This window comes from Hydractinia symbiolongicarpus, chromosome 4, assembly GCF_029227915.1.
Source record: "Hydractinia symbiolongicarpus strain clone_291-10 chromosome 4, HSymV2.1, whole genome shotgun sequence".
Taxonomy (NCBI): Eukaryota; Metazoa; Cnidaria; class Hydrozoa; order Anthoathecata; family Hydractiniidae; genus Hydractinia; species Hydractinia symbiolongicarpus.
This window is the reverse complement of record NC_079878.1, coordinates 742,392-754,997: the sequence shown is the minus strand read 5'-3', so window position 1 is coordinate 754,997 and position 12,606 is coordinate 742,392. Positions and strand designations below refer to the sequence as shown.

Genomic DNA, 12,606 nt, shown 5'->3' with positions numbered 1-12,606 from the left:
AAAAAAAAGAAACAATTTCCGAATTCAGAAAACAGATTTTATATTGTTTTTTTTTTGTAAAACAGAAATTGTTTCCAACTTTGGACACTGTTTTTCAGTTAGGCTGGGAGTAAAATAGCTTAAGACGGGAGTAGATTTCATTACAACTCAAATTATTGGTAAAGAGCTTTTATTGGCCAAAAGATCATAATGGAGAAACCCAATGTAGCTTGGGGGAAATTGAAAACTGAGATTGGTTTCAGTATTCAGAAAATATTTCTTATTTTTACACAAAAAAAGTTTCTTAACATGGAAACTGCTTTTTCAACAGGGAAACTATTTCAAAATCTGTACCTTATCCGGAACTGTTTGAGCTGATTTTCAATTACTTTTTTTAAAGAGGGAGGTAAGCTTCAATGTGAAGATATCATGATTTAAAAAATCATGCTCATTCCCCTACTTCACTACAGTATCCGTAAAGACAACAACACCCGGGACGACAAGGGGTCTGTTAGTCGATGAAAATTACAAAAATAACTGACAAATGGTTGATAAAATAAAAAAAAATAGGGATAATGAACTCTTTATGCAGATGGTGGACGAAAAAGATTGATGTAATTACTATTTTGGCATTCTCAGCTAATCTAAGTTTGCAAAAGGTTGGGTGCAAACGTCACCCTCGATAAAGCTATATGCCCTATATACTAGTATAGCCGACAGGTACGTAGCTAATTACACTAGCTAGACATTCCTAAAATTTTAAAATACCTAGCTAAACAAAATCATGCAGCAGCCGCAGGTCTGTTGTGTGCCTCTGCTGCAAAATGACCTTTCGACCAGAAGTCCTACCGCGGTCGTGTCCTACACAAAGTCAAGTGAGAATGATTTTCCGTTTTTTTGACGCCGAACTTTAAGAGCTTTTACCCTACGTGGTGCACGTATAAAGATCGCGTGATGTCTTTAAAAAAATATTTTCGGGTTCAAATTTAATGCCTATTTAAGGATATTATTAAAGATGATTAATTGTATAAATTCTACAGAAAGTGGATCGTCAATTTGTCGATATCAAAATAATCTACTTTATTCCGAAAGTTTTGCCCTACATTCAAATTCGGTTTCACACATACGTTGATTTTTAGTATTAGTATGCCTTTATTGCAAGAAAATAAGGCATAAAATTAACGATCACAAAATTTTAAAAAAGCGATCAAATAGAAATTGACACTAAACATGTAAATAAAATATGCTATAAATTATTTTACGTGAGCTTTTTTTCAGAAGAAAATCCATTACTGAGGAACACACCATTTAAATTGTTTTGATGGCACAACCAGGCAAATTATTTTAACAAGGACTTTGCATGATGAAGCTAAGTTGAGATGGAGTATAAAGAAGAAATTGTGTGTGTGTGTGTGTGTGTGCAAAAATTTCTCTTAGGGAAATAATATTTGCGGACTTACGGTTAAATATATAGTTTAGTTAATTTTTGGGACAGAAAATGTTGTTTAGCTGCAAACTTTGAAAATTTTGCCTTACTTGGGATATCCTTAAAATTCTAAGGCAGCCGCCCTACTTCGGGGAGAATGGTCGGCCTATTTCAGTCTTCTCAAACGTGAGCGTACAAACAAAAGGTTGTACGTAGTAAAGGTGGATTGTCACAAGCGAAATTGTGAAAGAGCGAATTTGAAAGAGAAATAAACATTCCGCTAGAACTATCCGAAAGCGCAGCGTTGTTGGGAAGCAAATAGTTCTGGGGACGAGGTTGACACCAGAGTGGGAAATATCTCCACTCTATGGAAGGAACTTTCACGGCGTAACTAATATCGATTTTTACCAAAGTTTCTTGCGGAAAACCGCTGAAGTCAAGGCGTATTTCCACAAGGCGAATTCAGTGGTAAGTAGCACTTCAAATTTGTGTTTTGAAATAAATTTGAATGAATCGCCATCCATGGATCAAGGCATTAAAGTGGAAACCAATTTTAACAAAAAACGCCATTGATCGATTCGACCACATTTGTTTGAGTGGAAACCGGCCTTAAAAAGCCTAATGTTAACACCTTAAAAAACAATTAATTTGAATTCTTTCCCGTATCAGTAACAGGGTTTTCCAAAAATTATCGTTAATTATTGCAGCAAAATATTTCGCCTGTAACAAGTAGGAATTTCTACTTTTGCGATGTAGCAAATTTTTCGAGGTAAAAACTGCGCAACAAATTTAGGGCGTATTTCCAGAAAGCGAATTTGTATGAGCCACTTTTTTCGCGCGAAGCAATGTTTTGATTTTGCGTTTCCGAATAATAGACATGCGCACTTATTTCTGTAGGTACAAATGTTATGTTTTTAATGTTGCAGGCAGAGAAGAGATCTTTCGGGGAATTAGTTTGCTGATTTTATTTTTAAAGTTTATGTCTTAGTCTCAAATTAGAAAGAGGAAGGCTCGGCCAAGAAGATTTTGCTTTTTTGATGAATTTGATTTGCGGCTCCGTAAACGGCTCAGGGGCTAAGAAACCCCGGGGACGCGAAGGATATGAGAGAAGGCACGGTCTAATTTAGTACCTAAAAGTATTTCTCTCAAAAAATCTCAATTTCCAATATATATATGAAAGTTAATTTCTTTTTGCTTGTTTCAGCGAATTTCAACAGTGTTTCACTCCATCATGATGTTTAATCTTATTTTTTTACAAAACATTGGGTCTTTGCAACAAACAAATAAGTTCGAATTGAAAACTTTAAGGTTGGCAAGGTGTCCGCTATATAAATTGTCTGCTAGAAGTGTCCCCGTGAAGATTTTTCTTGTGGAGAGATTAACCATGATTTAGCCGGTCGCAGGTACTCGTGCTATACAGCAATAGACATTAGGTGAAACTTTTTTCTCGTATCATGAATACCGATCTCCTACATTATACCAATGTCAAGCTCTTCCTCATCGTGCTCTTCTTCTTCCTCCTCCTCAGACGTCAAATCATCGTTATTTTCGCGTTTTTCAGATTTAACCTTTCGTGTATTAAAAGCTGAGAGCATGCTTACGCCTTCTTGCAGGTCGTTCTTTATGTACGCAACGTTTGTTTCGACTTTATCTTCGAACAACGGTATATTACTTACGTTTAACGTGCTTTTAATATCGCGTAAAGCTTCGTCCAGAGAAGACATTTCAAATGTCCCGCTGTTTCGCGCCGCAAAACTGTTAACCTGTAGCATCAATGACGTCAATTTCGTTACCAATGTCTTCATGCGTTTGCTTTCCACGTAACAATGCGAGCTTTCCACAAGATGGGTCGCAGTTTCGTCACATTCGTGCTTAATGACGAGTGACTGGTCAAACATACCCAATTGAGGAGCAACAGTTCTCATAAACTCTTGCAAATTATTAAAAGTTGTGTTTAACTCGTGATTTATTTTTTCTAACTCTAAAATAACGAACGCATAATTCCTTTGGAACTCCCTTTTAAAATTGTCTTTAAAAGGCTTGCAACGCTCTGCTTCGCTATTCATTTCTTTCAGTTTGTCAACGTACTTTCTCTTTAAAGCTATGATTTTTGATAATTTAGTCAAATAGATCAAGAAGCGGACAGGAAAGCCACCATAAGTACCAGACGCTCTGTTGTTTAGCGCTTCCGCCAATCGTATTTGAGCTGGCAATGCTGTCACCAAATCTTCACGGCTTCGCCTTCCACTAATACCACCAATAATAGGTTCTAACAAGAAAAAATATAAGTACCTGTAAAAGGAAGTAACTAAAAGTAACTAATCACTCCACCGCTTTGGGGAAGTTATAACCACAACCACAACCACAAACTACAGGTTCTCAGAAAATAAACATCGAAATAAACGACAGTTAAAACATCCGCTTTAAGGAGACACTAGAATTGTTTAAACTAAAACTTCGGTTAGAGTGTAATCTCAATTTAAACATTTTTAGCCTGGCACAAAATTGTATTTCGTTGCGAATTAACACGATTGTAAATACGCTTGGCATCTTTCTTGTTTCATTTTTTAGAAAATAGTAATGAATAAATAGGAGAATTTACAAACACGCCCCTTGATGAAGTTGAGCCCTCAAAGCCCTCGAAATAGCAGTCGGAGATCGGACATTGTTCAACCCAGACGCAAATATGTCAGATAAAAATCAGTTCTGGCCTGTCATTTTTTCTAGAACGTTTCTGTAGCTACATCTGTATACGTCTGTCCGTCTGTCACGCAAAATAGTAGCTAAGCTGCGCAAATAGCCAGAAGCACACAATGCGTTACAAAAAGGACGGGCGAACCCGTGGATTTTTCCACGGGTTCGCCCAACTAGTCTCCCCTATTTGCCAATTTCAATTGTACCAATATACGAATCGCATATTGTTACAATCGAAATCGGCAAAAGTTTGTTTGTTTTAAAAGATGACAGATCTTTTAAAAATATATATAATCATTAACAGATTATAACAAAGTTAGCGATATTTGTATTTTTAAGGGCTGTAAACGTTTCTTAAAAATTAAGGAATATATTTACACACCTGGTGGTGAGCTAGCACCAACTATCTTTGGGCGCTCCTTCACGATAAACAACTGCAGGTTCATAGCTTCATACTCTTCACTAGCAACTTCCACATCAGGAACAGAGTGCGTGCCGATCCCTTCCCTAATACAAAGTGCAAAACCAAGTTACACAAATTAGACAATTAGATCATTTAAAATGAGAAAAGGTATAAGCCATAGTAGGTCTTCATAATTTCAGCCAATTTTTATTTTCATTTTATGTTATATATATCACGACTTAATTTTGTATAACAAAATTTCCCTGAAATTCGAAATATTAATAAAATTCCCTTCTACTGACATTCAAATCTAATTTAATTTTTTTTTCGATTTGTCCAGGAATTACAGATTCCTGGACACTCTAATTTCATTAGCCGCGTTATGACCTATTACTACCTAAACTTTCCTTTATCTAACATTCTCTATATATGTTGTAAGGATGGGGCTTCCGAAACAGCTAGATATAATGGTTAAAAAATACTCCTGCACATAACACGAAAGTTAAAACATCAAGTGAAGTTGCAGTATAAGAAAGACACCTTTTGAAATTAAGAAACACTCCTTTCGATATTAAGAAACACTCCTTTCCAAATTAAGAAGCACACCTTTCGATATTAAGAAACACTCCTTTCAAAATTAAGAAACACACCTTTTAAAATTAAGAAACACTCCTTTCAAAATTAAGAAACACTCCTTTCAAAATTAAGAAACACACCTTTCAAAATTAAGAAACACTCCTTTCAAAATTAAGAAACACACCTTTCAAAATTAAGAAACACACCTTTCAAAATTAAGAAACACTCCTTTCAAAATTAAGAACAACTCCTTTCAAAATTAAGAAACACACCTTTCAAAATTAAGAAACACTCCTTTCGAAATTAAGAAACACTCCTTTCAAAATTAAGAAACACACCTTTCGAAATTAAGAAACACACCTTTCGAAATTAAGAAACACTCCTTTCAAAATTAAGAAACACTCCTTTCAAAATTAAGAAACACTCCTTTCAAAATTAAGAAACACACCTTTCGAAATTAAGAAACACTCCTTTCAAAATTAAGAAACACTCCTTTCAAAATTAAGAAACACTCCTTTCAAAATTAAGAAACACACCTTTCGAAATTAAGAAACACTCCTTTCAAAATTAAGAAACACTCCTTTCAAAATTAAGAAACACTCCTTTCAAAATTAAGAAACACACCTTTCGAAATTAAGAAACACTCCTTTCAAAATTAAGAAACACACCATTCGAAATTAAGAAACACTACTTTCAAAATTAAGAAACACACCTTTCGAAATTAAGAAACACTCCTTTCAAAATTAAGAAACACACCTTTCGAAATTGATTCTGTATGCATTACTTGTGTTGTCGACAGCATCCACAGTACCCGTAAACAATCGCAATCCGTCACCCTCAGGATGGACTTTTGCTGTCACTCTGGTGCCTATCACCATGGGTGTTGGAATTTCTTCTGGAAGATCTAACAAAATAGAGAGAAGTTGTCAACATAGACCGAGTACCATAAAACATCTGTGAAAATAACTTCGTCTGATAACTCCGTGCTGATGCTGAGAAAGAAAAACTCCATAAAAACCAGTTTAAAAGAGATTTAAAAGTTACTTTGCAACTAATAGCTAAATTAGAAAATCGATTGTTTTTTAAAAAACTTTAACTCTTTAGCTATGAAAGCAGTACATGAAAAAAGCTCAAGACTGATCTTTTTCAAATTCTTCAATAAAAATGCTTATACGTGGGCTTGGAATACGTTAAAGCAATACTCCATTGACCAGAATGCATTATTAGGAAGATTTACTCATAACGAACCCTTACCACAACAACAACAACAACAACAAAATACAGAACATTATTTTAAAAATAACAAATCAAGGGTAATTTAATGCTCCTCAATGGAGATGCTACATGCAGCCTTGATGAACGTAACATTATAATATAAACCTAGCTTATAGAAAGACATTTTTTGGGTTTATTTTCAAGTATTTTTTGCGGCTTATGTAATCTTTGTCACCTGACTTAGACACAAAAGTGAGAATCACATATAAACATAAAAAGGACCGGGGTTTAAATTAGGACATTCAAAGTTTACCACAACATATTCATGACTTGTTCTGAAATTTCCATGACATGTTACCATTCTAAACATGTCGTTTAAAAAAATGCATAAATATTTATTTCCTGTATGTTATTAAAAAGACTAGTTTTATCTATTGTTAATTGGCCAAACATTGAAGATACCTCAAGTATAACAAGAGTTAAGAACTTACAAAGACAGAAAATAAACTGCATTATACCATAATAAATCGCAAAAATTACCTTTGAATTGACTCATGTCAGTGACTTCAAATCCCTTCAACTGATGTAAGTATCGTATCTTTTTTCTTTTTTCTTCTAAAGAAACTCTCTCTTCTTGAAAGAACGCCGGAGAACAACGCCTAGGCTTACCCATCAGCCTTCGAATCATAGACCACTGGGTTCTCGTCAAGTTTTTTATTTTAATATTCTTAAACATTTGTTGAAGGCAACTTTGGAAGTCATTTTCACCCAACAACAGCGCTCTATCAATGTTTGAATAAAACCATTCGTAATACACCCAACGGCGACCAGCAGATTGCTTGAGGATGTTGTTTATGTTATTTAAAAGTCCCTTCATAACACGCTGCTGTGCAGCAGTAAAGTATGGTTCATTTGCCAAAACACCATCTGGCATTCTTGATGGATAAGACTGCTTTCTTGCGTGAGTATGCACGTCTACATATGATTCCAAGCTTTCATGTGATGTTCTTTGATCATTGTGTACATAAGGCCGTTTCAAAGGTGAAGCATCCTGGACAGCTTCCTAAATATTTCCAACACATGATTAGTTTAACAAAAATATCGTTGGTATATTAAAGGCTAGTTTATTACGAAGATCACAGGGTTCAAGCATTAGGTGTTTCTTGCAGCAGTGCACCTGAAAGATTGTATATATTACTTTTTTCAAAAAAAATGTCTGTGAAAAAAATGTGTCAAATATGGACATTTATATACGTCAAATTTATATATATATGATGTGCAAACTCTGTGCACTTAAAGATCTTTTCAGGGACATGACAAATTAAGTATCACATTTCTAATTTTAGAAGATAGTGTTTGTACTCCGCACCTGCAATGCTGATTTATGTTTTCTTGGCATATTTTGGACTGAATCATGAAGTGTCACTAAAGCTTGTGCAGAGCCCATGTCTTCAGTTTCATCATCTTCAAATTCCAGCTTGATAATTTGGTCATCCTCAATCTCATCAACAACATCCATTATTGCTTGTCCTATAAAAAATAAAAAGAGTAGAATTTGAATTTGCAAGTTAATTTTTTTAATTAGTTATTGAAATTGCCATTGAAATTTATAAATAGAACTTCAAGAGCTTAACAGACATTATCAATGTTTAAAGTGTACCAGTCCTACTGATAAACAATGTGTGAAAATCTTCTAAAATTTTAACAAAACATCCATATTGTAGTGACATTAAGCTCTTAAAAATAATGTTTCTTTTCTATTATTAATCATAAGCAACTGAAATTTGGTATTTTGGGGTCATTCACAACGTACACACTAAAATTGCCAAAATTAGACGCAAGTTTTCCTCTTGTAAGCAAACATACACTTTTACTAGAACACCCCTTTTTGCATATGCACTTTTAATTATATGTATCATTTTTTAAGAACCAATTCAAACCAAAATTTTATAACTTAATTTACTGATCCCTGAGATTTGGTAATGCGAAAAATATGTATGCTACAATGAAAATCACCCCATTTTCTCTGGTACGAAATACTAAGTTTTTAACTTAAGATTTTGTAAAGATTGAGAGCATTGGTCTCGTGCATGCTATACTACGTGGAAGTCTCCCCCCCATGATAAATCCTATTCCAAATTTTTCAATTTTTTAATGAAAACAAAGAGTTTTTTTAAATACTTCCTGGATTCTCTGCATCGGCTATTATGTAAAAAAATCCTATAAAGATTCCAATGTTTACCAATTCACTTTTACTGAACCAAGACTAAAATGACAATTTCTGAAATATCTCTAGGTGAAATTGTGGAAACAAAAATTATGAAAACATTTTAAAGGCACTGTTCTATTTATACTCACAGATACCTTATCAGCCCTTTTAATACTAGATATAACTAGCGTTAATTTTTGAAAACTAGGGCCAGCAAAATTAAAGCCGGCTTTAATAAGGACTGGTTAAAAAAAGACCAAATAATGGAGAGAAATTGGGTAAAACCAGTGATAATTTTTTCACCCTTCTTTTTTTATAGCGTACTATATTGAATTACACTTCAAATCATTTTGTCAATTCACTGCAATCATAGGTTATCGTGTTTATCAAAATTTGACATGAAAAAATATATATACACCTACATTTGTTGATATGAAAAATTAACAACTTGTGATACTGCTAAACATCTTCCAATTGAGCTTTTAAGATTCATGTTTGTACATTAGACTGTTGCTAATTTGGAGCCTGAATAAGTTAGACTTTTACTATGTTGGACTGATTTCTAACTTAGACTAAAATCATCCGCTGAAGTCATATTCTAGGTTTAGTTGGGTCATTTATTAAATTGAACTGTTTTTGGGTCCCTTGACCAAAAACTCTGCTTAACTAGGATTTTTACCTTAAATTTGTAAGATTTGAAACATCAAATGTTTAAAAATAAAGTAAATACCATTATGTCAGGCATGAAACAGAAAATTGCGGACATAGCGTTCAAAAACAGATCAACAGTCTGACAACGAAGAAGGGGATGACAACACTGAAAAATTGAATAGGAGTCCAGTCAGATGTAGAAATACATTCATTCAGGAGAGTGAGGCCATTTGTGTCCGGGACAAAGGATTCCTCAATATTGACCACATGAGTAGAGAACCATACAATTAACCAATTAAAAGGGCGGTCAGTATTAAGTTCACAGGTATATCGGTTATTCCAATTTTCTGGTGGTAAATTATGCTGGGTTTCCTAGCTACAAAATTCACTGAAACATTAGATCATTTGACTTTTTATCCCTGTTACAAAATTCGTTACCATTTCCATGTCTTCTATAATTTAGAAAAACAATCAAATTTAAGTAATTTATGTTTTAAATTCAGAATGAAGATGGAATTTTTAACCAAGAGAAAAAGCATAAGAGCATCTGATAAGTTTCATTGCATTATGTATATTTTTCATTTTTAGGCAGATAAAACAACGTACATTAGCTATGAAACAAAAGAGTTCTTGTTTCCCACACAAACTTGGCGTAAAAACAATTGTTTATATCTTAATTACTGGACGAATGACAGAAAATAAATTCACATAAACATGAGTAAGTTTTGCCTGTTTTACACGTTAATAGTTGTATATACATAAAAAAAGAAATCCCTGTATTTAATTCTGTAAAAGGGTGAAAGCAGCCATACAAAGTTTTAAAGTCATAGTATTTTATTTTGGAATGACAAAAAAACAACCATACAAAGCTCAAAAATCATGGTATTGCATTCTAAAATAACAGGGATAACGTCTCATAGAAGCTTAAAGGCGCGCCATTACCCTCATCGAAAAAAATTAACACATACATTTTTTTTATTTATTCTAAGTCCAGGACGAGTCATAAATATCCTAAAAATGTGAAAAACTGAGAGTTGCTAAAACTTCAAACAACGATTTTTTTAATTTCTTAAGTTTTTTGTTGTTTTTTCCAGTCACCATATTTACCAATATCCTTGATCACTCATTCCCGACCAAGATGTTGGCCCTCACAAAATAATCGTTTTTGGCAACCATTTTTAGATCTGTTCAATCGCAATCATTAAAAATTAAGGACGGGCAAGATTTAGCCAACAAACTTACTCATTTTGCAAGGTCTCTTGGGGACAAACATCACAAATCTTTGATGTGGCATAATAACAAAAACATCCAAATTTGAGGTGTAACAAGCAAAGTGGATGTGTTTGTTTTTCTTTGCTCTAGCCAAAAAAGTTTCTCAGATATCAAATTTTCTAGCGTTACGGCACAACGTTAATAACACATCAAAATCTTAGATTAAATTTTTTAAGCCATTACAATGCAGCTATATCTTTAAGGCCAAATAACTTGTAAACGAGGTGATCACATAAGTCAATTTTTTTCGCATGTTGTCAAAGATACAGTATTCTATACATTTTCTTGTTCTGCCTTTCAAGATCTATATATACAATGAAGGCAACATGTATAAATATTTAAAAAAAAATTTTTAACTTGTGGGGGTACCTTCATATATCTCCTTAACCCGGGAGACCGGGGTTCAATTCCTCTTGACGGCAATTCAACATGGGAGAGTAAATGTTACGATAGCCCCGGGTTAACCCAAGCCATGTGAGGGAAATTGGGAAGATGGCTCCATGTGTGGGCCGTTGGATGTTGCCGGGAGTTGTCTAGTAGAGCGCGGCCCCTAATTGGGCCTGCGTAGCTCAAAATGAGCATTAAATACTCTAGGACTCTCCATCTAAGCCATGGCCCCTCCTGGAAATAATAAACAGGGTATATCCCTCGATATTAGTGAGGCTAGCCATGTAAAATATGCACATCTATCTATCTAAGGCCACGTGTGTAAAACAAATTTCCTAAAAAAAATTTTGTGTACTGACGGGTCCTGGCAGATGTCATCAAAATTCAGGTTATGGTTCTCTTTTCCAATTACTCCTGCTTAAGTTGATTTTTCCACAGGCCTTACTGACTAGTATTAAATAAATTATCAAGTATAAAAAATAAAGAAGTGCTTTATGTGCTGAATGGAGTAACGTAACTATAGGACTGGTGGTACAAAACTAAAAACAAATGTCTTATTGTTATGTGCAGTTTTATTTTTCTGGGTAGTGTGAACTGCATTCTTTCATTCGCAACAAATGACGTTAACATATGGCAACCTCCAGTTTAGATGTTATTTACCAATTGACCAAATGCACCACAGAAGTTGTTTTGGGTTATTTTTTATAGTTTCTTCCTGACTGATTAATCAAGGGACAATCACCAAAAAAATGTTCGAGCTTAGCATATGAGTAGCTTGATAATTACACGATCAGATTATCCGCACGCAAAAAATGATGCAAATTCGTAAAACTATAAGCTAGCTCTCTTTAGCTAGCTAGATAGCTTAACTTGTCTAGAAGAAAGAACTGAGATTATAATACCTTTAAACTATAACCACCTTAGCTGTTGTCTGGTAAAGGCAACATCAAAAACTTGCCACACATAAAAATTCCAGCCATGGGTCGTCAGCACTGAAGAGATGTTTTTAAACTGAACCGCGAGCACCCCGATATGCGTTCTTCGGGACCATTTAAACAGTCCCGGATGCTTTAGCCGGGAATCGGATTAACTACTAGGCCACGAAAACAAGGCTTGGACGTGAGCGGAAAGAGAAGGCGAACACGATGCACTTTACTATTAATTTTTGCGCAGCGGAAAGATCTACGTCGCACGCATTAATTTTCGCGCAATTTTTACTTTCTTTGCAAATAACAAGAAAAATAGTAAAGTTCTGGAAGACAAAATATAGATGCGTTGCGATTATCGCATTTGATATTTGTGTTTCCGTAACATCATTTTCTAACTCAGCGGGGTCCGTGCAGAGACAGACAGAGGACGGCTATTATTATAGAGATTTTTGCGACTAAATTTAATTCAGAAGGATATAAAAATAGAAAATAATAATGAACATTTTTGCATTTTTTTCGTATTCCTTTTAATGGCTTTAAAATTTCATCGACGTCAAAAATCGCTAGAGGTCAGCGATAAGCAGAACTTGGCGATTTCTTCTATCAAGTCATATTATGCCAATTTATCTCAGACGCAACATAGAATGACGTGAGTACTTTCTTTACTTACAAAACACTCTTCAAATGTCAACCATGAGCAAGCATTGTTATTTGTCGAGTCTAATTTTGCGGCTGGAATGTTTTACTCTGTCTTTTAATATTTATACAACTAAGAACGATTTAATTAATAAATTAATCTAAACCCAATGAATCTGTATGATTACGGGGTTTGTGGTCTGTTAAAGCACAAAGAAAACCGTAAACA

General features: G+C 34.3%; 2 protein-coding genes across 4 annotated transcripts in view; both read right to left on the bottom strand.

Annotated features, from left to right (window-relative positions):
• Nucleotides 1-839, bottom strand: part of LOC130640752 (dystrobrevin beta-like) — a 30,164-nt gene extending 29,325 nt beyond the window's left edge. Inside the window, exon 1 of the mRNA XM_057447289.1 lies at nt 748-839. The gene's annotated coding sequence lies outside the window, so the exon portion shown is untranslated. The remainder of the gene's footprint in view (nt 1-747) is intronic.
• A 1,685-nt stretch (nt 840-2,524) lies between these two features.
• On the bottom strand, nt 2,525-12,534 carry LOC130640750 (protein lin-9 homolog). Of its 3 annotated transcripts, none has more exons than XM_057447283.1 (6): nt 12,412-12,534; nt 7,663-7,823; nt 6,834-7,356; nt 5,835-5,982; nt 4,482-4,606; nt 2,525-3,674 (listed from the first exon to the last, which is right to left on the bottom strand). In XM_057447283.1, exons 2-6 carry the CDS (start codon nt 7,810-7,812, stop codon nt 2,875-2,877), a joined length of 1,746 nt encoding a protein of 581 aa, XP_057303266.1. In that variant the 5' UTR covers nt 7,813-7,823; nt 12,412-12,534; the 3' UTR covers nt 2,525-2,874. The 3 variants fall into 3 exon arrangements, with proteins under 3 accessions (XP_057303266.1, XP_057303267.1, XP_057303265.1); XM_057447284.1 differs by lacking the exon at nt 12,412-12,534 and adding an exon at nt 11,732-12,098; XM_057447282.1 differs by lacking the exon at nt 12,412-12,534 and adding an exon at nt 11,715-12,097.
• Nucleotides 12,535-12,606: the final 72 nt, after the last annotated feature.

Bases quoted from the DNA above. Each gene is read 5' to 3' on its own strand.
- LOC130640750 (XM_057447283.1), bottom strand. From the start codon at position 7,812: ATGGATGTTGTTGATGAGATTGAGGATGACCAAATTATCAAGCTGGAA. The intron at 7,357-7,662 runs GTGCGGAGTACA...GGAAATATTTAG, and splicing joins AACATAAATCAGCATTGCAG to GAAGCTGTCCAGGATGCTTC. The intron at 5,983-6,833 runs GTAATTTTTGCG...CTATTTTGTTAG, and splicing joins TGACATGAGTCAATTCAAAG to ATCTTCCAGAAGAAATTCCA.